Below are 25,339 nucleotides of genomic sequence, written 5' to 3' on the forward strand. Positions count from 1 at the left end.
CGTCACATAGAGATAGACTTTAGTAAAGCGGAAATACAAGCGACTTTAAAATCATTTAATGATTTAACATTAAGTCAATATCTCCAGTTTATATGGAACGCGATGCAAGAATCTAATATGAACCAACTTTCTACAATTACCGTAATTCATATCGGCTCATCCCATTTGTTGGCTGGAACAAAGAGAGCAGTTCGAAAGATTACGCCTGATGATAACATAAGGATTTACGCTTGTAATATTACAACAGGTATAATCCACTCAACCGATTTAAAATCTGCTGCATATATTTTAAAAAATGCTATAATATTGTTTGGAAGTCAATTTAAGAATGATAATGTTAATGAAGCAAGTTTCTTTTTAAAAAAATTCGATGAAATAACTAAAAAACTAGAAGACATACCGGTTATAGAAGATATTAATGATGAATTGGACAATAATGAATCCCAATGGAAAACCCAACGTGACCAATCACCATTTTTTATTTATTTTTCAATTGTGTACAATTCAGTAAAAACAACCACAAAATCAAACAAAGCTCCATGTGATGCTGAAAAAAATCCCTTGTTTTGTCCTGAGTTTTTGGATTATTTACTTTACCAAATTTTACCTTACTTCCCTCTTGTATCTGCACTTGTTATACAGATATTTGGAATAAAACGTCAATCTAATAACGTCATTGAAAATTGGTTTGGTTTCATAAAAAATATCGAATTTGACAAGAAAATTAAAATCTTGATCCCAAGATTAATTTTACGTCATGAAGAAACATGGCAAGGTCGTTTTAATGAGGTTTTATATGGTTTAAAAACCACAAGACAATTAAAAAGAAAAAACCAGGAAGAGGAAAAGAAGATAAGAAAAAAATGTTTTCTTTAAAATGTCAAAATTTGTAGATTCTACAAACTCTATATTAATTGAAAAGGAAATGAAGCTTTCACAAAATAAAGGATATATAAAAAATATATCCAGTGCAAAAGAAGACATTCAAAGACAAAAAGATTTTCAGCAGTCAACTTGCATAAATAAAAAAAAAAATTTCTGAAAAAGAATCATCTTTAAATGCACTTTTTGAAAAACCGTGGACGATCTACACACATATTCCAAAAAACTGGGAAGAAAAAACAGGTTTATTATTTGATGGAATTAATGTAAATTACCAATCTTTAAAGACATTACTTCCCAATGAGTATATATTGACGATGTCATTATCGATTCATTTGCAGCAGTACTAGCTAATAATCATAAAGATTTAAACATATTGTACTTTGATGTACATATTGTCAAAAGCCTTATGGGAAATAATGAATCGATGATTCTAAATTGGAATCAAAGAGTAGAATCTAAAAGATTTGATGTATGGATTCTTCCCGTTCACGATGAGATTGTTTATGGCACCGGTCACTGGACTTTATTTCTAATACTTGTCACGAAAAAATTAATAATTTATTTAGACATCCTGCATGGAATACCCCCAGCAAACGCTGTTATATATCTGTTCTAGAACTGTTACAAATTTCTTGAGAACATGTTCTGTAACTGGTTAAGAACGTGTGAGTCACTGGTTACGCAAAACGTCGTACTCAGCAGGTATGTTCAGATATGTAACAAATCTAGAACGCGGTTACAAAGTCATTTGTAACAGTTCTAGAACTGTGTTGTAACAACTATGAAAAGTGGTATGTAACCAGTAAGGAACAGAGTTCTGTATTTGTTACATAACTAAATTACGTAACAGGGATAAAAAAAATATTATGAGGCATTTTTTGTCAACGCGGACACCCCCCTCTCGCCCAAATTCTTTTCATTTTAAATTCATGTTTAATGGCTTAAATTTTAGTTAAAGGAATATACTTTTGAAATCTGAGTGGCATATTTCCAAATACAAAGGGCTAAAAAGGCCTCAAGCATTACTTTTTGGATTGTTCAAAATGAATTAGAGTAACTTTTTATTGGTAAATTTAAAGAATAACCTTTATATTGGATCCTATATTTTGTTTTTGGATATTTGCCACTCAGATTTCAAAAGTATATTCCTTTAACTAAAATTTAAGCCATTAAACATGAATTTAAAATGAAAAGAATTTGGGCGAGAGGGGTGTCCGCGTTGACAAAGAATGCCTCTATATATGTGTTACGTAAACGTATCACAGTGTAGGAACAAAAATCTTTATTTGTGACATAACATTGTTTCAGTATGAATATGTATCATAGTTCTTTAAATGAGAAGAACAGTATGTAACAACGATCTAGTGTTGTTATACATGTTGTCCCGAAATTTCCAAGATATTTGGGTATTTTGTAACGATCTTATTTTTGAGAAAAAGAAACTTAAATGAAAGATTGTTCAGAATAACAAAATCAAATTGCACATTTTAACATATTTTGCTATTCTGAACAAATTTTTAAATTTTTTTGTCAAAAAGGCTATTATTACGAGATATCCAGACATCCCTAAAATTTTAGGACACCCTGTACTATTGTGGTGCATAATAAAGTTGTTATTAAGTTATATAATTTATATTTAACACATTCTTATGTCATTAAAAAATTAAATGTAAATGTTTATATCGAGTTAATTTGATTTGACTTTATATATTATTATTATTATATTATATACTTTATATATATTTAAGACAAAGGACAGCTACATAACATTGTTCCGACACAGTTCTAGAACTACGTTGGAACATCACTTGCAGATCATTTGTGACTGTCGTGTTATAGACATGTTACATAACATTGTTATAGAACTGTGACGTTATCATAATATAGAACAGTTTTGTCACTCTTTTGTAACAATGTTCTAGAATTCAATGACAATGAGGTTATATAACAGATTCGTAACCAACTTGTAACAACTATTCTGTAAAACTGTGACATCACTGTTATAGAACATTTATATAACGTGTTTGCTGGGCCTCTACCATCTTGGATTAAAAAATTGTGCACATTTATAAACCATTCTCACAATTCTCAGCAAAACTGGTCCGAATGGACATTAAATGTACCAACTGACATTCAATTTGTTCTTTAAAAAAAAATATCATTTTTTGATTGTATATAGAAAAAAAATTTTTTTTTATATATTAGGAAACCTGAATCTGCTTGACCAAAAAAATATAGTTGTTTTCATCCACTCTGTTCTTCATTAAAAATAAAAATCACCAAAAATTATTTTCCAGTTTCGATTGTATGTAGAAAAAAAATTGCTTATCTCATTTCAATTTCGTTATCGTTATCCGTTTCTACAAAAAATGTATGTTTCCACCCACTTTTTTTTTTTTTTTTTGAAAATTAAAGTTTCCCAAAAAAAAAATTTCTTTTTGATTGTTCATAGCAAAAATAGATGCTTATTTTATTTTAAAGTCCGAAAAATTATTTTATTGTACAAAAAATGCCGATTTTTCTAGTCAATTTGCTCTTTTAAAAAATGAAGAAGTTAAAAAAAAAGTTTTCTAGCTTTGATAGAATATATAGCAAAAATAATTGTTTTAGTAACATATTTTTTCTTTCCAAAAAAATATAAACGTTTTCTTTTCCGCAGATTTTTGTTGTTTGCTACGAAAAAAATTGTTTCAATTTTTTTTATTTTTGGAACATATATTTTGTTAACTCAAAAATTATAATTGTTTTTTACCCATTTAAATTTTTTTAATAAAAAATATTTAAAAAATTTACTTTTCAGCCAATATGCTAGAAGTTGTTTATTGTAAATAAAATTGTTTAAATTTTTTTTACTTAAGAAACATATTGTCTGTTGTTACAAATAATATATACGTTTTCAAGGTCTTCTGTTTTTTTTTAAATAAAAAATTTTGTCTTGCAATTCTTTAATATTATTTATAATAATTGTTATTATTTACTGTCTCTTTTTACATGATTTTTTGTTGTTATTGATCTTCTTATTGAATTTTATGTTCTTTAGTTGTTTGTATTGATTTATTTTATGACGGAAGCCCTCTTATAGAGTAGCTGTGGCGACGCCTATGGAAGGATACTGAGCGCGGCTGCTAGTTTCAGCGCGCTGTTAAAAAGGTCCGCCCAGTTAGCACCCCCAATATCGCAAATCGAAAAATTTATTATGCTATAATTTAGTGCTAATTATGTGGTAATTTTGTGCTCAATCGAAAAATTTTGTGCTCATCAATAAATAAATTTTTTTTTGTTTTTAAGGATGAGGTGCTAACTGGACGCCCAGCCAGCACCTCACCTATCATAAGACGCAAGAATTTTAAAAAGCAACTATGGCATAATTTTGTGCTTTTTATGTGCTTTCTATTAGTAAAGATGAGCATTTTTAAAAACTCACCCTTCATACAAAAATCAACACTTACCTATATGTAAATAGCATGAACAGTTTATCTCTTTCAGTTACGCAGTTTTCATTTCACTAAATTCACTTGAAACTCGTTACTCAGGGGTATTCGAGGTCGCTGAATACGAATCTCATGTCACTTTTCAAAAATTCATAATGACGAATTCATTCAATTTGTGCTCATCAAAATCTTGTTTAACAAGACAAATACTTTCACCCTATGGAATTTAAAATTCTCTGCTCCTCGGAATCTTGTTTAACAAAACAAATACTCTCACCCTATGAAGTTTTGAATTTTGTGCTCATCGGATTCTTGTTTAACAACATAAATACTGTCACCCTAGGAAGTTCAGAATTTTGTGCTCATCGGATTCTTGTTAAACAAGACAAATACTCTCTCCCTATGAAGTTTAGAATTTTGTGCTCATCGGATTCTTGTTAAACAAGACAAATACTCTCTTCCTATGAAGTTTAGAATTTTGTGCTCATCGGATTCTTGTTTAACAAGATAAATACTCTCTCCTTATGATGTTTAGAATTTTGTGCTCATCGGATTCTTGTTTAACAAGACAAATACTCTCACCCTATGAAATATAGAATTTTGTGCTCATCGGATTCTTGTTTAACAAGATAAATACTGTTACAGTATAAAGTTTAGAATTTTGTGATCCTCGAATTCTTGTTTAACAAGACAAATACTGTCACCCTATGAAATTTAGAATTTTGTGCTCATCGCATTCTTGTTTAACAAGACAAATCCTCTCACCCTATGAAATTTAGAATTTTGTGCTCTTCGAATTCTTGTTTAACTAGACAAACTCTGTCACCCTATAAAATATAGAATTTTGTGCTTATTGGATTCTTGTTTAACAACACAAATACTGTCACCCTAGGAAGTTTAGAAATTTGTGCTCATCGGATTCTTGTTAAACAAGACAAATACTCTCTCCCTCTGAAGTTTAGAATTTTGTGCTCATCGGATTCTTGTTTAACAAGACAAATACTCTCACCCTATGAATTTTAGAATTTTGCGTTCATCGAATTATTGTTGAACAAGGCAAATACTCTTACATTACATATTCTTCTTGTGGGGAATTCGATTGCAGTAAAATGTAAATAATCATTTGAAAAATGTTTTTTATTATATTTAATTGTATTCTGAAAAACAGTGAAAAAAAACAGTGACAGTATTTGTCTTGTTAAACAAGAATGCGATGAGCACAAAATTTTGAACTTCCTAGGGTGACAGTATTTGTGTTGTTAAACAAGAATCCGATGAGCACAAAATTCTATATTTCATAGGGTGAGAGTATTTGTCTTGTTAAACAAGAATCCGATGAGCACAAAATTCTAAACATCATAGGGAGAGAGTATTTGTCTTGTTTAACAAGAATCCGATGAGCACAAAATTTTGAACTTCCTAGGGTGACAGTATTTGTGTTGTTAAACAAGAATCCGATGAGCACAAAATTCTATATTTGATAGGGTGAGAGTATTTGTCTTGTTAAACAAGAATCCGATGAGCACAAAATTCTATATTTCAAAAGGTGAGAGTATTTGTCTTGTTACACAAGAATCCGATGAGCACAAAATTCTAAACTTCATAGGGAGAGAGTATTTGTCTTGTTTAACAAGAATCCGATGAGCACAAAATTCTGAACTTCCTAGGGTGACAGTATTTGTCTTGTTTAACAAGAATCCGATGAGCACAAAATTCTGAACTTGCTAGGGTTACAGTATTTGTGTTGTTAAACAAGAATCCGATGAGCACAAAATTCTATATTTCATAGGGTGAGAGTATTTGTCTTGTTAAACAAGAATCCGATGAGCACAAAATTCTATATTTCAAAAGGTGAGAGTATTTGTCTTGTTAAAAAAGAATCCGATGAGCACAAAATTCTATATTTCATAGGGTGAGAGTATTTGTCTTGTTAAACAAGAATCCGATGAGCACAAAATTCTATATTTCAAAAGGTAAGAGTATTTGTCTTGTTAAAAAAGAATCCGATGAGCACAAAATTCTAAACTTCATAGGGAGAGAGTATTTGTCTTGTTTAACAAGAATCCGATGAGCACAAAATTCTGAACTTCCTAGGGTGACAGTATTTGTGTTGTTAAACAAGAATCCGATGAGCACAAAATTCTATATTTCATAGGGTGAGAGTATTTGTCTTGTTAAACAAGAATCTGATGAGCACAAAATTCTAAACTTCATAGGGAGAGAGTATTTGTCTTGTCTAACAAGAATCCGATGAGCTCAAAATTCTGAACTTCCTAGGGTGACAGTATTTGTGTTGTTAAACAAGAATCCGATGAGCACAAAATTCTATATTTCATAGGGAGAGAGTATTTGTCTTGTTTAAGAAGAATCCGATGAGCACAAAATTCTATATTTCATAGGGTGAGAGTATTTATCTTGTTAAACAAGAATCCGATGAGCACAAAATTCTAAACTTCATAGGAAGAGAGTATTTGTCTTGTTTAACAAGAATCCGATGAGCACAAAATTCTAAACTTCATAGGGAGAGAGTATTTGTCTTGTTTAACAAGAATCCGATGAGCACAAAATTCTGAATTTCCTAGGGTGACAGTATTTGTGTTGTTAAACAAGAATCCGATGAGCACAAAACTCTGAACTTCCTAGGGTGACAGTATTTGTGTTGTTAAACAAGAATCCGATGAGCACAAAATTCAAAACTTCATAGGGTGAGAGTATTTGTCTTGTTTAACAAGAATCCGATGAGCACAAAATTCTAAACTTCATAGGGAGAGAGTATTTGTCTTGTTTAACAAGAATCCGAGGAGCACAAAATTTTGAACTTCCTAGGGTGACAGTATTTGTGTTGTTAAACAAGAATCCGATGAGCACAAAATTCTAAACTTCATAGGGAGAGAGTATTTGTCTTGTCTAACAAGAATCCGATGAGCTCAAAATTCTGAACTTCCTAGGGTGACAGTATTTGTGTTGTTAAACAAGAATCCGATGAGCACAAAATTCTATATTTCATAGGGAGAGAGTATTTGTCTTGTTTAAGAAGAATCCGATGAGCACAAAATTCTATATTTCATAGGGTGAGAGTATTTATCTTGTTAAACAAGAATCCGATGAGCACAAAATTCTAAACTTCATAGGAAGAGAGTATTTGTCTTGTTTAACAAGAATCCGATGAGCACAAAATTCTAAACTTCATAGGGAGAGAGTATTTGTCTTGTTTAACAAGAATCCGATGAGCACAAAATTCTGAACTTCCTAGGGTGACAGTATTTGTGTTGTTAAACAAGAATCCGATGAGCACAAAACTCTGAACTTCCTAGGGTGACAGTATTTGTGTTGTTAAACAAGAATCCGATGAGCACAAAATTCAAAACTTCATAGGGTGAGAGTATTTGTCTTGTTTAACAAGAATCCGATGAGCACAAAATTCTAAACTTCATAGGGAGAGAGTATTTGTCTTGTTTAACAAGAATCCGAGGAGCACAAAATTTTGAACTTCCTAGGGTGACAGTATTTGTGTTGTTAAACAAGAATCCGATGAGCACAAAATTCTATATTTCATAGGGTGAGAGTATTTGTTTTGTGAAACAAGAATCCGATGAGCACAAAATTCTAAACTTCATAGGAAGAGAGTATTTGTCTTGTTTAACAAGAATCCGATGAGCACAAAATTCTGAACTTCCTAGGGTGACAGTATTTATGTTGTTAAACAAGAATCCGATGAGCACAAAATTCAAAACTTCATAGGGTGAGAGTATTTGTTTTGTTAAACAAGATTCCGAGGAGCAGAGAATTTTAAATTTCATAGGGTGAAAGTATTTGTCTTGTTAAACAAGATTTTGATGAGCACAAATTGAATGAATTCGTCATTATGAATTTTTGAAAAGTGACATGAGATTCGTATTCAGCGACCTCGAATACCCCTGAGTAACGAGTTTCAAGTGAATTTAGTGAAATGAAAACTGCGTAACTGAAAGAGATAAACTGTTCATGCTATTTACATATAGGTAAGGGTTGATCTTTGTATGATGGGTGAGTTTTTAAAAATGCTCATCTTTACTAATAGAAAGCACATAAAAAGCACAAAATTATGCCATAGTTGCTTTTTAAAATTCTTGCGTCTTATGATAGGTGAGGTGCTGGCTGGGCGTCCAGCTAGCACCTCATCCTTAAAAACAAAAAAAATTAATTTATTGATGAGCACAAAATTTTTCGATTGGGCACAAAATTACCACATAATTAGGACTAAATTATAGCATAATAAATTTTTCGATTTGCGATATTGGGGGTGCTAACTGGGCGGACCTCTGTCAAAAACGCAAAATTCCAAAACAGAAAAATTCACCAAAGTGATTAGTTTTAGGGGAAAATATTAAAATACTAAAATTATCTAATGTAATAAAAATAGGCAGTGTTTTTCTTTTTTATTTACTTGACAATGAGATAAAGGGTCGTCCATATACCACGTGGGCACTTTTTAGGGAAAGTGGGTCTAAAAAAAGTGTATATTTACTTATTAATAAGTTCTTTATTTTACTATTGCAGGAAGCTTGCTTATCATCTATTACTCCGTCCGACACAATTTTTGACCCACAAAAAAATTTAACATTTTCGGAAACTAGGACCCTAAAAAAATACCCGTATCTGGCCGTTTTGCTAGATCAAGTCGTTTGTGGTTTTTAGGGGTGAAAACAACAAGATATCTTTTAAAAATTATTAATATTTTATAAAACTTGGTATCTGGGGGTTTTCGGGGTCACTGATTATTAATCTGATGTCAGATTTTCAAAATTCAAAATGGCGGATCCAATATGGCGATCAAATTTTTAAAAAGTTATTAATTTTTTATTTTATATCCGCCATTTTTAATTTTGACAATTTAACATCAGATTCGTCATCAGCGATCCAAAAAACCCCTAGATATCAAGGTTTAAAAAAAATTTAATAACTTTTTAAAATTTTGATCGCTATATTGAATCCGACATTTTGAATTTTGAAAATCTGACATCAGATTAGTAATCAGCGATCCCGAAAACCCCTTGATACCAAGTTTTATAAAATATTAATAATTTTTGAAAGATATCTTGTCACTTTTTATTTAGGGGCTGTTTTCACCCCTAAAAACCACAAATGACTTGATCTAGCGAAACGGTCAGACACGGGTATTTTTTTTGTGTCTTAGTTTCCAAAAATGTTGGATTTTTTGTGGGTCAAAAAAAAGTTGGATTTTGTCGGACGGTGTTACGAGAGATATAGAAACTGGCAAGAAATTTTAGGATAAATGCTGTAATCTAGTGAAATTTAAATCCGAAGAAGGATTCATTTAACACAAGATGATAATATTAATATATTAAATTAAGAACGGTTAAGTTAATTTTTTCTTATAAGAGATTAATAAATCTATTCCCTAATTTTCTGTTGACAATACTACTAGAGAACATATTTATTTCCTATTGAAAAAATACACATGTAATTTCTGTTTTTAATTCACACTTGAATACAGGCAAAGATAATTATGAGAATCTCTCTACAAATTCTCAAATATAAGAATTTTATCTGTTTAACGATATTTAGCTTTATACAGGGTGTCCCATTTAATCTATCAGGCGAAATAACTTTTAATCAGTTGATTTTACAAAAAAATGTTTTAGACAAAAGTTATTGTGCTTACAGGGGGACATCCAGTGGTAAACTTAAATTTGACCTAATTCAGGTCATTTCAAGGTCAACTCATTTTTTTAAAATGAAACCACCTACTTTTTATGTCGGAAATCGATAAAGAAGGAACTTCCACGTCGAAATCGTTGACGCACTTTTTTTCGATAGATCGACCTATTTAGGACAAATAGGTCATTTAATTATTATTGTATTTGGGGAAATAACTTTAAACTAATTAATTTTACAAAAACATGTTTCAGTCAAAAGTTGTTGTGCTTAAAGGGGAATATTCAGTGATGACCCTAAATTTGTCCTTAATGACCTGAAATAGGTCATTTCAATTTCAACTCATTTTTTTTAATGGGACCATCTACTTTTCATGTTACAAATCGGAAGAGCAGGAAATTCCACGTTGAAATCGTCCAAGTACTTTTTTCGACAGGTCGACCTATTCAGGTCAAATAGGTCATAATTAATTTCACCTACAAGGCCTTGGTTGGGTCTAGTGTTTTTTACATAATAATTTTTGCCCTGACGATTCCTTGCATAAAAACTTGATCTTTCTTCATGAAAAACTATTTGACATAGACTAGATCTAACCAAGGCCTTGTAGGTGAAATTAATTATGACCTATTTGACCTGAATAGGTCGACCTGTCGAAAAAAGTACTTGGACGATTTCAACGTGGAATTTCCTGCTCTTCCGATTTGTAACATGAAAAGTAGATGGTTCCATTAAAAAAAATGAGTTGAAATGACCTAATTCAGGTCATTTAGGACTAATTTAGGGTCATCACTGAATATTCCCCTTTAAGCACAACAACTTTTGACTGAAACATGTTTTTGTAAAATTAATTAGTTTAAAGTTATTTCCCCAAATACAATAATAATTAAATTACCTATTTGTCCTAAATAGGTCGATCTATCGAAAAAAAGTGCGTCAACGATTTCGACGTGGAATTTCCTGCTTTATCGATTTCCGGCATAAAAAGTAGGTGGTTTCATTTAAAAAAAATGAGTTGCCCTTGAAATGACCTAAATTAGGTCATTTAGGTCAAATTTAAGTTTACCACTGGATGTCCCCCTGTAAGCACAATAACTTTTGTCTAAAACATTTTTTTGTAAAATCAACTGATTAAAAGTTATTTCGCCTGATAGATTAAAATGGGACACCCTGTATATGTGACCAGCTGAAGCTAAAGATTCAAATAATCTTCTGATGCGGTCAGACAAAACTTTTTTCTCAGCGAAAGTGAATTGAGTAACATTAATTGAATTTCCGTAACAGTATGTATAACATATTACATTCGCTGCAGTAGTGTTTGTCATTTGTTTTAAAATATTAAACAAAAACATTACATTTACGAAAAAGCCAGAGTCGAAAATCAACTGGAATGTATCAGGTGAGATTTGGAAAACATTTTACATTTTAGAATTTGACTTGTCTTTTTATTTTAGATTGCTAGTATGAATGTTTACAAAAATAGTTTATTAAGTTTGTAAATGTTAATTAAAATTGTATTTTTTGATACTTTTTTTTTTCTTTAAAAAAAAACAAGACTATCATCAACAATTACATTAATATTTGATAAATTCTTTTTGTAAAATTTATAACGTAATTCTTTTTAATATGCTGGTAACGTAAAATAAAAAAGCCAAATAATTCTGAATTATTCCAAATCTTATCTGAATTGTTTTGATTTTCAATGAAAGTTTGAAGCATTATATTTTTTTCATGGATATTATATAAAGTAATATGTTTTTTCGACAATTATTTGCGCATACAAATAACGACTCGAGAGTGAGTGATTTATAACATTTAAAAATCACTAATTTTTGTCAATAAAATAATCGTCATGGAGGTATGTTTATTTAAAATGTTATTAATATTATAATGTGCCTGAATTTTCGAAAGTTCAAATGAACGAAAAATTTGTGCTTTCTATATTCAAAAATAAATTAGGTAATCATTTATTAAATGTTTACTGTACTTTTTGAATTTTCATTAATGTAGTAATTTTTTTGAAAATTTATAGAAAAAAAAATTATTTCGTTCATTTGAAGATTTATAAATTAAAATTAAATTAAAACCAGTATTATTTTATAAAAGACAATAAAATTTTTGAGTTTTTATGTATCTTTCAATATATAATTGTTATTGACAATTTTTAAGAGTTCAAAAAGAAGTATTATTATTATTATAAAATATTTTTTAGTTTACATTATACCTATTTTATGACTTTCATGGAATAGAAAAATTGGAAAAAGTTATTTTTGGTATCGATGTATTACAAAAACAAAAGAATAAAAAATTCTTACGTAGTATGTTCCTGATAAATACAAGTCAAATTTAGAAGCTTTAAAGTCGCATCAATTGATAACATTATGAACCCTTTATAATCAAACACTCATTATATATGGAAAAAAATGCATACATAAATTTGTATTATATTTGACTAATTAGCAGATTACACATATTTATTCCATAAATTGTTATATTTTACCAAATCTCTGAAATATTAAATTTTTATTTATCATCTTAAAGCAAATCGTATGTGTTAGTATTTAATAATAAAAATATTTTATAATTTAAAATTTTTTTTTAAATAATACAAAAATACATAACTAAATGTAAAATTTAAGCAGATTTTATTGACAAAAAGTGTCATAAATTTTTAATTGTTAATAACATCAAAATTATTAACAATATTTGTAAGCTGTAGTATAAAATTTCGTTAAATTTACAATTCTTTAATATAGAAATTCGATTAAATGAAATTTCTATTAAATAGAAATAATTTGAAGAAATAAAAATTCGGCTAAAAGTAAATTCAAAGGTAATGAAAATCTGTTAAATAAAAATGCTAACAAATTAATTTTAAAATTTGTTCATGCATATTGATTAGTTTAACCAGAATTTTTTTCAGTGTTGCAAACAATTTTATAGAAATAAAAAACTAACAGCTATTTTGATTTACACTCGCACAAAGTGGACAAAAAAATGTTGATTTTTTTAAATTAAGAAATATTCATATATTATAATATATATTTAATTGATTTATCCTTATTCATGTTCGTTTCAGTATAATACATATTACCAAATATTGACGTATATTTGTTATTTTTTCTTAATTTTTATAATATTAAAGTTATTAAACATTGTAACTAAAGGAAAATGTAAAATCCCTAAAAGATTGGATGGTCAAGTCATAATTATTACTGGATCAAGTAGAGGTAACTATATACATATATATATATACTTATATATACATGAATTTAAAAATAAGTTCATTACTTTCTTTTTTATTTGAAATAAATTTAAATATTTGTATATTGTTAAGAAAAAATAAATCTAAACTATTTTTTTTTTCTTTATCAGGAATTGGAAAATGTACCGCTTTAAATCTGGCGAAAAGAGGTGCAAAAATTATCATAGCATGTAATGATATAACTGAAGCTAATGAAGCTAGAGGTATTTTTAAAATTACATATATTACATTTTTCAGTAAAACTACAATCCTCACAGCACCGGATATTTAAGGATATCCCTGGGACATCCTATAAATATCCATTTGCTTCCGGCGGTTTGGATATCCCTAGGATATCCTAGGACATCGTGAAAATATCCTAGGGATGTTCAAACCGCCGAAATCAAATAGATATCCCTAGGATGTCCCAGGGATATCCTTAAATATCCGGTGCTGTGAGGGAATTTACTTATACAGTAAAAAAAAATTGTGGTGCAGCAGCTCTTCCAATCGAAAAATTTCTATATTCAGTTAACTTTACTCATATAAAAATTCATGGTAAATACTAAGTATAAAGTTAATTGAATATAGAAATTTTTCATTTGGGACAGCTGCTGCACCAAAAAATTTGTCAGTTTAAAAATTATATTATTTTTCTCTAACACTGTTATATTGTCTATTATTTATTCAATTTTCACAGACGAAATAATACAAGCGTCTGGTAATAAAAATATTGAGGCACACTTTTTGGATTTAAGCTCATTTGATAGCGTAAGGAAATTTGTAAAAAATATTTATGCAACTGAAAAACGATTAGATGTTCTCATTAACAATGCAGGTATTGCTGTAAATTCGAATAAAAAAACTGAAGATGGTTTAGAATTAGGATTGCAAGTTAATCATTATGGACATTTTTTGCTGACTAATTTATTAATCGGTAGGCATTTATTTTTTAACAAACTTTTAATTTAAAACCCACTTGGAAAGATTCCCCGGAAAGTGCCCCCTGGAGATTCTATCAGAATTCCGACGGAATTCCGATTAATTTTTTTCAAAATTTTTAGAGTCCTAATTCCGTTGGAATTCCGTCAGAAATTCTTTGGAACTCCAATGGAATTCCGACGGAATTAAAAAAAAAATGGAAATTAAATTTGTTTTTCAAAATAATAAATTCAACTTTTTAAACTTACAGCGGAGATAAAAGGATTATTAATATTATCTTAACTAATATTTAAAAAATTGATTCGTTTAATTTACACAAAAATAGATAGATTCGTTTTAGTTATAATTTATCTAAATTATATTAAAATTCCTTAATTCACAGATTTATTAAAAAAATCAACACCTAGTCGAATAATTCACGTGTCATCTCTATTGCACTTATTGGGAAGATTAGATTTTCAAAATATGAATTCTGAAAAAGGACATAATTGGCTTACACTTTATAGTGACAGTAAATTGTATAATGTGTTAGGTAGTAATCAATTTGCAGAACGTTTGGAAGGCACTGGTAACAATAAATTATTGTTTTAATTTTTAAAATAAGAACTCATATATATCTCGTTCATTTTTTCATCCAATTATTTTTAAAGGTGTTACATCAAATTGTGTGTATCCTGGTTGGGTCAAAACTAATCTTTTTGAACAAATTTTCCTACCAGCCAGAATCTTAATTGTTAGTTTGGCAACATTGCTCTTCAAGGTATAAAAATAACGGAAAAATTATTTTTATTTATAAAAAATATACTATATAATATTATAATTAAATAAAATAAAATAATTTTATAGACACCAGAAGAAGGTGCACAGACATCCATTCATTTAACAGTTAGCGATGAAGGGTCAAAAGTATCGGGAAAGTATTTTGTGGACTGTAAGGTAATTTTAAAAATTATCCACCTTTTTAGACTATCCCATAAGTTCTGGACCAATTAGTATTAGTGCGTGTGTGAAGTAGTTTTCAATCTCTTGTTTTTTCGCGATGATAATAATAATAATAATAATATTTATTATTCATTTAACGCGCAATGTATTTCTGATGTAAACAATTCTGGCTTTTTAATACGTATTATAAGAATCATATGAGACCACCTGTAGTAGTAATAATATTAATAATGTTTAAACAAAGGCTATAGCCGAATAAGTATGCGAAATCTGCCCCTGCTATTAAAAATATGAAATTCATGACACATGTTGGTATCAGTAGAGATAAAATTTTTCACCAGATATTTTTTAAAAAAATTGAGTTTTGAAAAAGTTTCTCATGTATAACAATATATTGTACTCTCGAATTTAGATATAGGTACATTAACCCTTAGTTTATGATGTGTTTTTTTAAAATGTAATTACTTTTACAGGGATTAATTTATTTTAAGTTAGTTAAAAAAATTGTGAAAAATAAAGGCGAAAAATTGCATGTTTTCACTTAAAATTTCGTTAGTTATTTAAATTTTAATATTATGACTTAAAAATTTAACGTTATACTCTTGATGTATTATTCTTTAAAGAAAAAGTTACCACAACAACAGGACTTGCAAAAAAAGTATTAATTTTGGAGAATAAAATGTGACTTTTTAGGTTAAAATTAAAAATTTAAAGTTATTAATGTTTGAAGCTAATTTATTCTTTTGTATGGAATTAGTTGTATCAAAAAACTAAGAAAATTACAAAGAATATGACAAACTATAATATATTAAAATATAAAACAAGATTCAAAAGCTACACATTCAATTAATTTGAGCTCGAAAAAATGCTCGAGTCTACTTGACCCATAGTGCCAGTTAAGGGTTAAATGTAATTTATCTACTTATATAAATGATTCATTCTGAACATACATAAAATAATTGAAAATGTAGTAATTTTTCTGTTAATTTAATTATTAGTTTTATTTCTTCTATTATTTTATTATATTTATTTTATCTTTTCAATAATATTTCATTATTTATCCTATTACTTTCTATTATTATTTAAATATCCAAATAATGAAATTATTAATTCTAAAATTCATTTTCACTTCCATTTCTACTAATTTCAATTTTCACTCTCATTTTCACTTCCACATGTATTGACTCTGATTTTTACTTTTATTACTTATAATTTTCAACGTCATTTTCATTTTTACTTCCGCTGATTGGAAATTATTAGTAAAAATAAAATTGAGAGTGATCCAATATTAAATGTTCGTATTAAATTTCAATAAAAATCGATTAAATAATATTTTTTTATGTCAGTTATTTATTTACAAAAAAATTACATAAGGAAAGTAGATTAGTACCCTTTATTTTGACTGACAACTTTTGAAATTTTCATTAACCTTTCTGTAAAATAAAAAATTGATTGGATTATTTTTATGAAAAACGTTTTTTCGAATGTGTATTTTGAAAATGATTTAATGATATTCAGACATTGTATTTAATAGAGTTTTTCACATACTTTTTTGTCTTTTTGAAAATTCTATATTCCATGCAAAACTTTAGAAATAAAAATAATTGTTTTGGTATAGAAATTTGGTAAAATCGAACTTTTAAAGGAGTTTTTTTTTAAATTTTATTTCACTTTTGATAAGACATAATTAATTATTATTTTTTTTTAATATTCACCAATTAAGTTTAATTGAAACAATGTCTAAATAATATTAAGATAAATAAAAAAAAATTCTTACGTTTGAGCAACAAGTCCACATGCTACAATCGCTTTCAGGATCATCTAATTTGTTTTTATTCTTACACCATGAAGGTGTAACACAATAACCTGCTTTACCCTCTCCACATCTTTTCGCTTTTGTTCCTGCTTTTGCATCTAAAAAAAAATTTTTTTTAACAACTTAGTAATTCACGGAAAAGATTTGTTTTTTAAACAACAAACAAAAGTACATATATTTTTTTTCTACACTGAGAGAAATATGCTATTGAATCAATAACATTTCTGCCAAAGATATAAAAATTATTTATTAAAAAGCATATGCTATAGAATCTATAAAACAGTTTACAAATTTTATAAAATATGCATTTGAATCAATAACTTTTATACCTTTGGCAGAAATGCTGTTGATTCAACAGCGACCAAAAGGGCTTAGGCGAGGCTTTCATTGGCCTCTGGAATAGCTGGAAACTCGCTGAACGCGGGTCCAACTTAAGTCACGCGTAAACGCTTTTGTTTGACGGCGGTTCAATTGTATATTTTTATCAGTATATGAATTAAAATAACTCGAACTTGACTCTACTTCAAAAAAAAATAATAATAATAACAACGAAATAAATATTTTTGCACATATTTAATGTTTAGTTAATGTTTTATATTAAATCTGTACTTACCAATATAATGACAACAGTTAATAAAAACAATTAAAAGTAGAATGAATGGAAGAACTTTCATGGTTGTTTTACAAGTAAGTCGCTTTTAAGAATACACTTGAAACAATATAAAATACCTGTATTTATACAAAAAAATGACATAGCTTTTAAAACACCTAAATTACCATTTAAACAATTTTGTTGTCAAGATAACTATTTAGATCGAGAATTTTATATATTGTATGTAGCAAAGAAAATGTAGCTATAAATTTTTTTTAATACTAGTATAATAACAACAACAGAAAAGGGGTCATCCATAAACTACATACAGCTCTTCAAGGGGGAGGGGGGTCAAGCTGTTGGCTATACAAGAGGAAATATATTTAATAATATATGAAGTCCATCTGCAATTGCATCTCCAATTTTTTAAACTTTTTTGTTCTTTTACTACTAATTGAAACTATCTTTCATGATTTTTTTCAAATTTTTTTAGCAAGCTGTTTTCGCGAGATATGAATTTTTCAAAATTTCAGAATTTTAAAGACTTTTAATTTTTGAATTCTCATAACTTCCTTAAAAATGCATCAAATTTTAAAGTTTTTTTTAAAATGTGCACTGAGAAAAAAGGTTTGAGCTGACAACCAAATATTTCATTTAATATATGTGCAACTAAAATTTTTTGGTTGACACAACTAAACTTTAGTTGACATCAACCAAAGTTTGGTTGAGACTACCAAATTCTTTTTCATATTCTTATTTAGTCGTCTGAAACAAACTTTGGTTGTTGTCAACTAAAGTTTAGTTGTGTCAACCAAAAAATTTTAGTTGCACATATGTATATTGAATGAAATATTTGGTTGTCAGCTAAAACCTTTTTTTTCAGTGTGTGATTTAAAGAAGAGGAACCACCCCCAATTTTGAGTCGCTTAAATTTAAATTATTAAACGAGATTATATTTCTTTTCTTGCGTCATTTGGGTCCTAAAAACATATGAGGTGGTAAAAAAAAAAAATTTTAATTTTTGCCAATTTTAGAATTTTATTTTTTTTAAATTACTTCCTTTCACGAAAATTTTAAGCTTAGTTCGATCGTGGTCAAGCAATTTTTACAATATTTTTGGAATTTTTAAAAATATTTTTGTTTTTTTTAAACTACGTACTTATATGTATTTTGATATGCTGATTACGAAAATCATAGTGACTATACACGAAAGTTTGATTTTTATGGTGAAAACCATAGAAAAGTTGTAAAATTTATGCTTTTTTTTCGTTTAATGGCTAAAATATGCAAAAAATTTTAAACACTTTTAGACAAAATTTATACATCTTATTAAAATATATTTTTTATATCTTATGCACTTTTTAGACAAAAGTTATAAAAAAAATCGCTTGCCCACAATCGAACTAGGCTTAAAAATTTCTTAAAAGGAAGTGTTAGTTTAAAAAAAATTTTGAAAAAAATAAATCAGTACGTCAGTTGAGAAAAATGACATTTAATCTTTAAAACTTAAAAATTTAACAGTAATATCATTTGAAAAAAAATTTCGATTTTTTTTTTTAAAGTACGTTTAAAAACACACATTTTGAAAAAAACTTTTAAATTTGATGCATTGTTAAGGAAGTTATGAGAATTCAAAAATTAAAAGTCTTTAAAATTCTGAAATTTTGAAAAATTCATATCTCGCGAAAACAGCTTGCTAAAAAAATTTGAAAAAATCAAGAAAAATAGTTTCAATTAGTACTAAAAGAACAAAAAAGTTTAAAAAAATTGGATATGCAATTGCAGATGGACTTCATATATTATTAAATATATTTCCTCTTGTATAGCCAACAGCTTGACCCCCCTCCCCATGGAAGAGTTATATGTGGTTTATGGATGACCCCTTTTCTGTTGTTGTTATTATACTAGTATTAAAGAAAATTTATAGCTACATTTTCTTTGCTACATACAATATATAAAAATTCATGATCTAAATATAGTTATCTTGACAACAAAATTGTTTAAATGGTAATTTAGGTGTTTTAAAAGCTATGTCATTTTTTTGTATAAATACATGTATTTTATATTGTTTCAAGTGTATTCTTAAATGCGACTTACTTGAAAAACAACCATGAAAGTTCTTCCATTCATTCTACTTTTAATTGTTTTTATTAACTGTTGTCATTATATTGGTAAGTATAGATTTAATATAAAAAATTAACTAAACATTAAATATGTGCAAAAATATTTATTTCGTTATTATTAATATTTTTTTTTTTGAAGTAGATTCAAGTCCGAGTTATTTTAATTCATACACTAAGAAAAATATGTAATTGAACCGCCGTCGAACAAAAGCGTTTACGCGTGACTTAAGTTGGCCCCGAGTTCAGCGAGTTTCCAGCTATTCCAGAGGCCAATGAAAACCTCTCCTAAGCCCTTTTGGTCGCTGTTGAATCAACAGCATTTCTGCCAAAGGTATAAAAGTTATTGATTCAAATGCATATGCTATAAAATTTGTAAACTGTTTTATAGATTCTGTAGCATATGCTTTTGAATAAATAATTTTTATACCTTTGGCAGAAATGTTATTGATTCAATAGCATATTTTTCTCAGTGTAGAAAAAAAATACATGTACTTTTGTTTGTTGTTTAAAAAACAAATCTTTTCTGTGACTTACAAAGTTGTTAAAAAAAAATTTTTTTAGATGCAAAAGCAGGGACAAAAGCGAAAAGATGTGGAGAGGGTAAAGCAGGTTATTGTGTTACACCTTCATGGTGTAAGAATAAAAACAAATTAGATGATCCTGAAAGCGATTGTAGCAGGTGGACTTGTTGCTCAAACGTAAGAATTTTTTTTTTTAATTATCTTAATATTATTTAGACATTGTTTCAATTAAACTTAATTGGTGAATATTAAAAAGGAATAATAATTGAACTGGGTTACAAAAAAATGGTCAAGTCGTGTTTATTTAAAATTTTTTGTGTTTATTGAAAGTTTAGGTGTCACTGAACAAGAATATACCCAAAAAAAATTTTTCCATTCTGTCAGTTCCGTAGAAAACGAGATTAAAGTGTCAAAAAATCGCCTTTTTAGCACTTTTTGAAGCGCTGTAAAATGAAAACGCAACAAGATAAAAATCTTCACGAGGGCTTGAATGAAAGCTTAAACCTTCAACTTTGAGTCCCAAAACTGAAAAGTGAATGATAATTGAGCAGAAAATTTATATAACATGAAATGAATATCTCAAATAGTCAAAATAGCTGGGATAGAGAGCACTTGTTAAAAATCGATTTTCATAATCGAATTTATTTGGAACTTGTTACTTGGAAGTTTTTAACGTTTCTATTGACGATTCGAAAGTTGGATTTAAAAAATTCAAAATGGCGTTCAAAAATTCCAAAAATGGAGTGAATTTTTTCGCAGTTTTTTCCTCGGGGTTTTTTGGTGACGCTGATTACGAATTTGAAGTTTATTTTAAAGAATAAAAAATGGCGGATCCAATATGGCGGATACACATTTTTATTTAATTTTCATAAAACTTGGTTTTTAAATGTTTTTTGGGGGTCCTGAAAATATAAAAAAGAGCATTATTTTTGTAAATAATAAAAATTTGTATCCGCCATATTGGATCCGCCATTTTTTATTCTTTAAAATAAACTTCAAATTCGTAATCAGCGTCACCAAAAAACCCCGAGGAAAAAACTGCGAAAAAATTTACTCCATTTTTGAAATTTTTGAACGCCATTTTTAATCCGCCATTTTGAATTTTTTAAATCCAACTTTCGAATCGTCAATAGACACGTTAAAAACTTCCAAGTAACAAGTTCCAAATAAATTCGGTTATGAAAATCGATTTTTAACAAGTGCTCTCTATCCCAGCTATTTTGACTATTTGAGATATTCATTTCATGTTATATAAATTTTCTGCTCAATTATTATTCACTTTTCAGTTTTGGGACTCAAAGTTGAAGGTTTAAGCTTTCATTCAAGCCCTCGTGAAGATTTTTATCTTGTTGCGTTTTCATTTTACAGCGCTTCAAAAAGTGCTAAAAAGGCGATTTTTTGACACTTTAATCTCGTTTTCTACGGAACTGACAGAATGGAAAAATTTTTTTTGGGTACATTCTTGTTCAGTGACACCTAAACTTTCAATAAACACAAAAAATTTTAAATAAACACTACTTGACCATTTTTTTGTAACCCAGTGTTATCTCTTATCAAAAGTGAAATAAAATTTAAAAAAAAGACTCCTTAAAAAGTTCGATTGTACCAAATTTCTATACCAAAACAATTATTTTTATTTCTAAAGTTTTGCATGGAATATAGAATTTTCAAAAACACAAAAAAGTATCTGAAAAACTCTACTAAATACAATGTCTGAATATATCATTAAATCATTTTCAAAATACACATTCGAAAAAACGTTTTTAATAAAAATAATCCAATCTATTTTTTATTTTACAGAAAGGTTAATGGAAATTTCAAAAGTTGTCAGTCAAAATAAAGGGTACTAATCTACTTTCCTTATGTAATTTTTTTGTAAATAAATAACTGACATGAAAAAATATTATTTTATCGATTTTTATTGAAATTTAAATACGAATATTTAATATTGGATCACTCTCAATTTTATTTTTACTAATAATTTCCAATCAGCGGAAATAAAAATGAAAATGACGTTGAAAATTATAAGTAATGAAAGTGAAAATCAGAGTCAATACATGTGGAAGTGAAAATGAGAGTGAAAATTGAAATTAGTAGAAATGGAAGTGAAAATGAATTTTAGAATTAATAATTTCATTATTTGGATATTTAAATAATAATAGAAAGTAATAGGATAAATAATAAAATATTATTGAAAAGATAAAATAAATATAATAAAATAATAGAAGAAATAAAACTAATAATTAAATTAATAATAAAAATTACTACACTATCAATTATTTTTTGAATATTCAGAATAAATAATTTTTATAAATAGATAAATTACATTTAATGTATCTAAATTCGAGAATACAATATATTGTTATATACATGAGATGAGCCAAAAGTTTTGAACGTTCAAATGAACGAAATTTTCCTTGCAACTTCTTTAAGTACGAATTTTATTACAAAATATTGTTTTAAATATCTAAAAAGAAGTTATTGATTTAATAATTGTTTAATTTACTGTAATATTTTACATTGACATCATAATTTTTAATAATTTATAGATTGAATAGAATATTTCGTTCATTTGAACGTTTAGAACTTTTGGTTCATTACCTGAGAACAATCAGTTGCTTTAGTTAAATTTCAAATACATTCAATCGAAAAGTAAAAATTTTCCAGGAACGTTCATACAGCTTTCAGGAAATTGTTATGAAGATGTTAAGTGCTTCATGACAACTATATGATAACTATATCTGTGGGTAGCTTCTCGCAATATATATCTGACAGTTTGCTAACCTAATGCTCTCTTCAAATCATGATTTAATTTATTTAAACTATATACTTATATAATTCAAGATAACCACGTGACATGGAACAATAATCTTGTCAGCTGAAAAAATCCGGATTGTTCCATCAGTAATCGAGAGAGAGAGTTTGCTTCTGCAACTGTACGGAATTGCAAACTGAACAAATCTGACAATAAAAAATTCGTATTGTTGTTAAAAAACATACATTTGTATTGACAACAATCCGAATTGTAATATTAACATTTCGAATTGTAATGTCAACAAATCTATTGACAAGAATCCAAAAATTGTTTGCACAACAATCCCATTTTTCTCCGTGAATTTTATAATTTTCCCTGTTAAAGAAAAATTAATTTCTATTAGTTGATAATAAACGTTGCGTACTTCAGCATCGTAAAATATCGTTTTCTCAGTGTATAAAAATTAATGTTATTTAGGGATGTTAATTTTTTTTTCTGTCATTATTGATATTGATACCCCTACTCCTCTAAACAACATTAATTTGTTTGGGTTAAAATTTCGTCAGTCCTTCCCCGTAATTAAGCACCCAGAAAAAAGTTTTTGTTGATTTAAAGAAGTCTGTTTCTTTAATTTGTTTTGTTTCATTCAAAATAAAATTTTCTTTAAAGTAAAAAATAGGGTTTATTAATTAGAAGAATGTTTCTTTGATTTAAATAATTTTTTTTTTTTGAATGTGCCTTAGAACAAAGAGATTTTTGCATTGATATAGGGTCATTGAAATAATTCTTTAATTTAAAACTGGAAACTTCTTTAAAACAATGATAATTTTTTTGAAACCAATAAATTTTTTTTTAATTAAAGAAATTTATGCTTTAAAACAAAGAAAACAGACAAAAAAAATGATTTCTTTAAATCCATTGCTTGATAAATTTTTTTCATTAAAAATATGTAATTCATTGTTTAATTTCATTTTTTAGAACATGAACTTTTTCAATCGTCCATATAGTAATGAAGATAAACAAATGTTTTGGAATAAATGCTGTGATCTTGTAGGACTAAAACCAGAAGAAAAATTAATTTAATGATGGATATATGAGAAAAATTTTTAATTATACATATTTTCAATATTTGTAAATTAACTTATCAATTATATATACAAATAAAATATAGACAATTATCTATACACTGCTTATTAGAATTAAAAATTCTTAAACTTGTATCAAATTAGAAAATATATTAATTAGATTAAGATAAAACATAAGTTTAAAATTTTTATATCTTTGTAAAATCTAAAATTGAGTTCTTTTACAATTTAAATTAAAATAAATATGTAATAAAAATATAGGTACAACATTACCATGAATTAAAATTTATTTTAACCGACTAAATGGAACTTTTTTTTTATTGTTATTGAGATTTTTATTTTACGTTAAAAATTTTCGAGATCGATTTCTTCATAATTAATAATAAAATAATACTAATTAACGAAATTAGTCCAAAGAAAGAATCAATATTAAACTTAATTTGGGCTGGTATTGTAACCTAATATTGATCAAGAGAATAATTACCAAAAAGCATCGAACCTGATCAAAGGAAATTGGTAAATATATTTGTTGAAAAAAGGACTCACAAAGTTCATTGAACTCTCAGCATCTTAAAGGCCTTTCTTTTTATTTGATTGAACAAAAATCGCTCATGTTTCATCGTGCTGTTTTTCTTTTTTCTCTCAAATTATTATTTTATTATTATTATTATTGTTATTGTTATTATTATTGTTATTATTATTATATTATTAACATAAATTACTAATTTTTTAAAATGTTTCATTATATTTTTTAAATATAAAAATTAAAAGTGCGCTTTTTTTAAATCTGTTGAGCTATTATGTGCCTTAAGTTCCGAACGTTCAAATGAACGAAATAATTTTTTTAGTCAATAAATTTTTTAAAAACTACTACAGCAATGAAAAATAAAAAAGTGTCTTAAACATTTAATAAATTATTAATATATTTTTGAATACAGAAAGCAATATTTTATAATAAAATTTGAAAGTAAAAACTTAAGTAAATAAAGTTTTCGTTCATTTGAACGTTCAGAACTTCAGGCACATGAGCTATTAACTTGATAAAAAGTTAAATCATTGTTAAATTTTTCAATATTAAATTTAAATTATTAAATATTCTGCAAATTTAATTTTAGAAAACACACAAATTTACTTTCACAATATTTCTATTGGTGAAAATAAACTTTTGAAATTCAAAAGCCAAATCCTTGAACCATTATAAAATTTTCTAATTCTTTCAACTTTGATCAAAATTCTACTTATGGACAAAGTGTTCATGGAAGTAATTTTTTATAAACTTCGAAATGTAGGAATCTACCGCACCAACTTCAAGGTTAATTCAGTGAACTTCTCGCAAAATTGTTGGAGG

General features: G+C 27.5%; 1 protein-coding gene and 1 long non-coding RNA gene across 5 annotated transcripts in view; one reads left to right on the plus strand and one right to left on the minus strand.

Moving 5' to 3' along the window:
- The window catches only part of LOC127283616 (uncharacterized), a 98,635-nt gene that overhangs the window by 54,898 nt on the left and 18,398 nt on the right, over window positions 1-25,339 (minus strand). The gene's annotated exons all lie outside the window — the stretch shown is intronic.
- LOC127283600 (retinol dehydrogenase 12-like) lies at window positions 11,198-24,088 on the plus strand. Of its 4 annotated transcripts, none has more exons than XM_051308586.1 (9): window positions 11,198-11,370; window positions 11,681-11,829; window positions 13,051-13,201; window positions 13,347-13,439; window positions 13,916-14,152; window positions 14,540-14,725; window positions 14,808-14,917; window positions 15,004-15,093; window positions 23,885-24,088. In XM_051308586.1, exons 2-9 carry the CDS (start codon window positions 11,824-11,826, stop codon window positions 23,987-23,989), a joined length of 978 nt encoding a protein of 325 aa, XP_051164543.1. In that variant the 5' UTR covers window positions 11,198-11,370; window positions 11,681-11,823; the 3' UTR covers window positions 23,990-24,088. The 4 variants fall into 4 exon arrangements, with proteins under 4 accessions (XP_051164543.1, XP_051164545.1, XP_051164544.1 ...); XM_051308588.1 differs by having other exon boundaries at window positions 11,688-11,829; XM_051308587.1 differs by having other exon boundaries at window positions 11,720-11,829.

Source organism: Leptopilina boulardi, unplaced genomic scaffold, assembly GCF_019393585.1.
Source record: "Leptopilina boulardi isolate dan_hultmark-lab unplaced genomic scaffold, ZJU_Lbou_2.1 LbouV2_310, whole genome shotgun sequence".
NCBI classification, from domain to species: Eukaryota; Metazoa; Arthropoda; class Insecta; order Hymenoptera; family Figitidae; genus Leptopilina; species Leptopilina boulardi.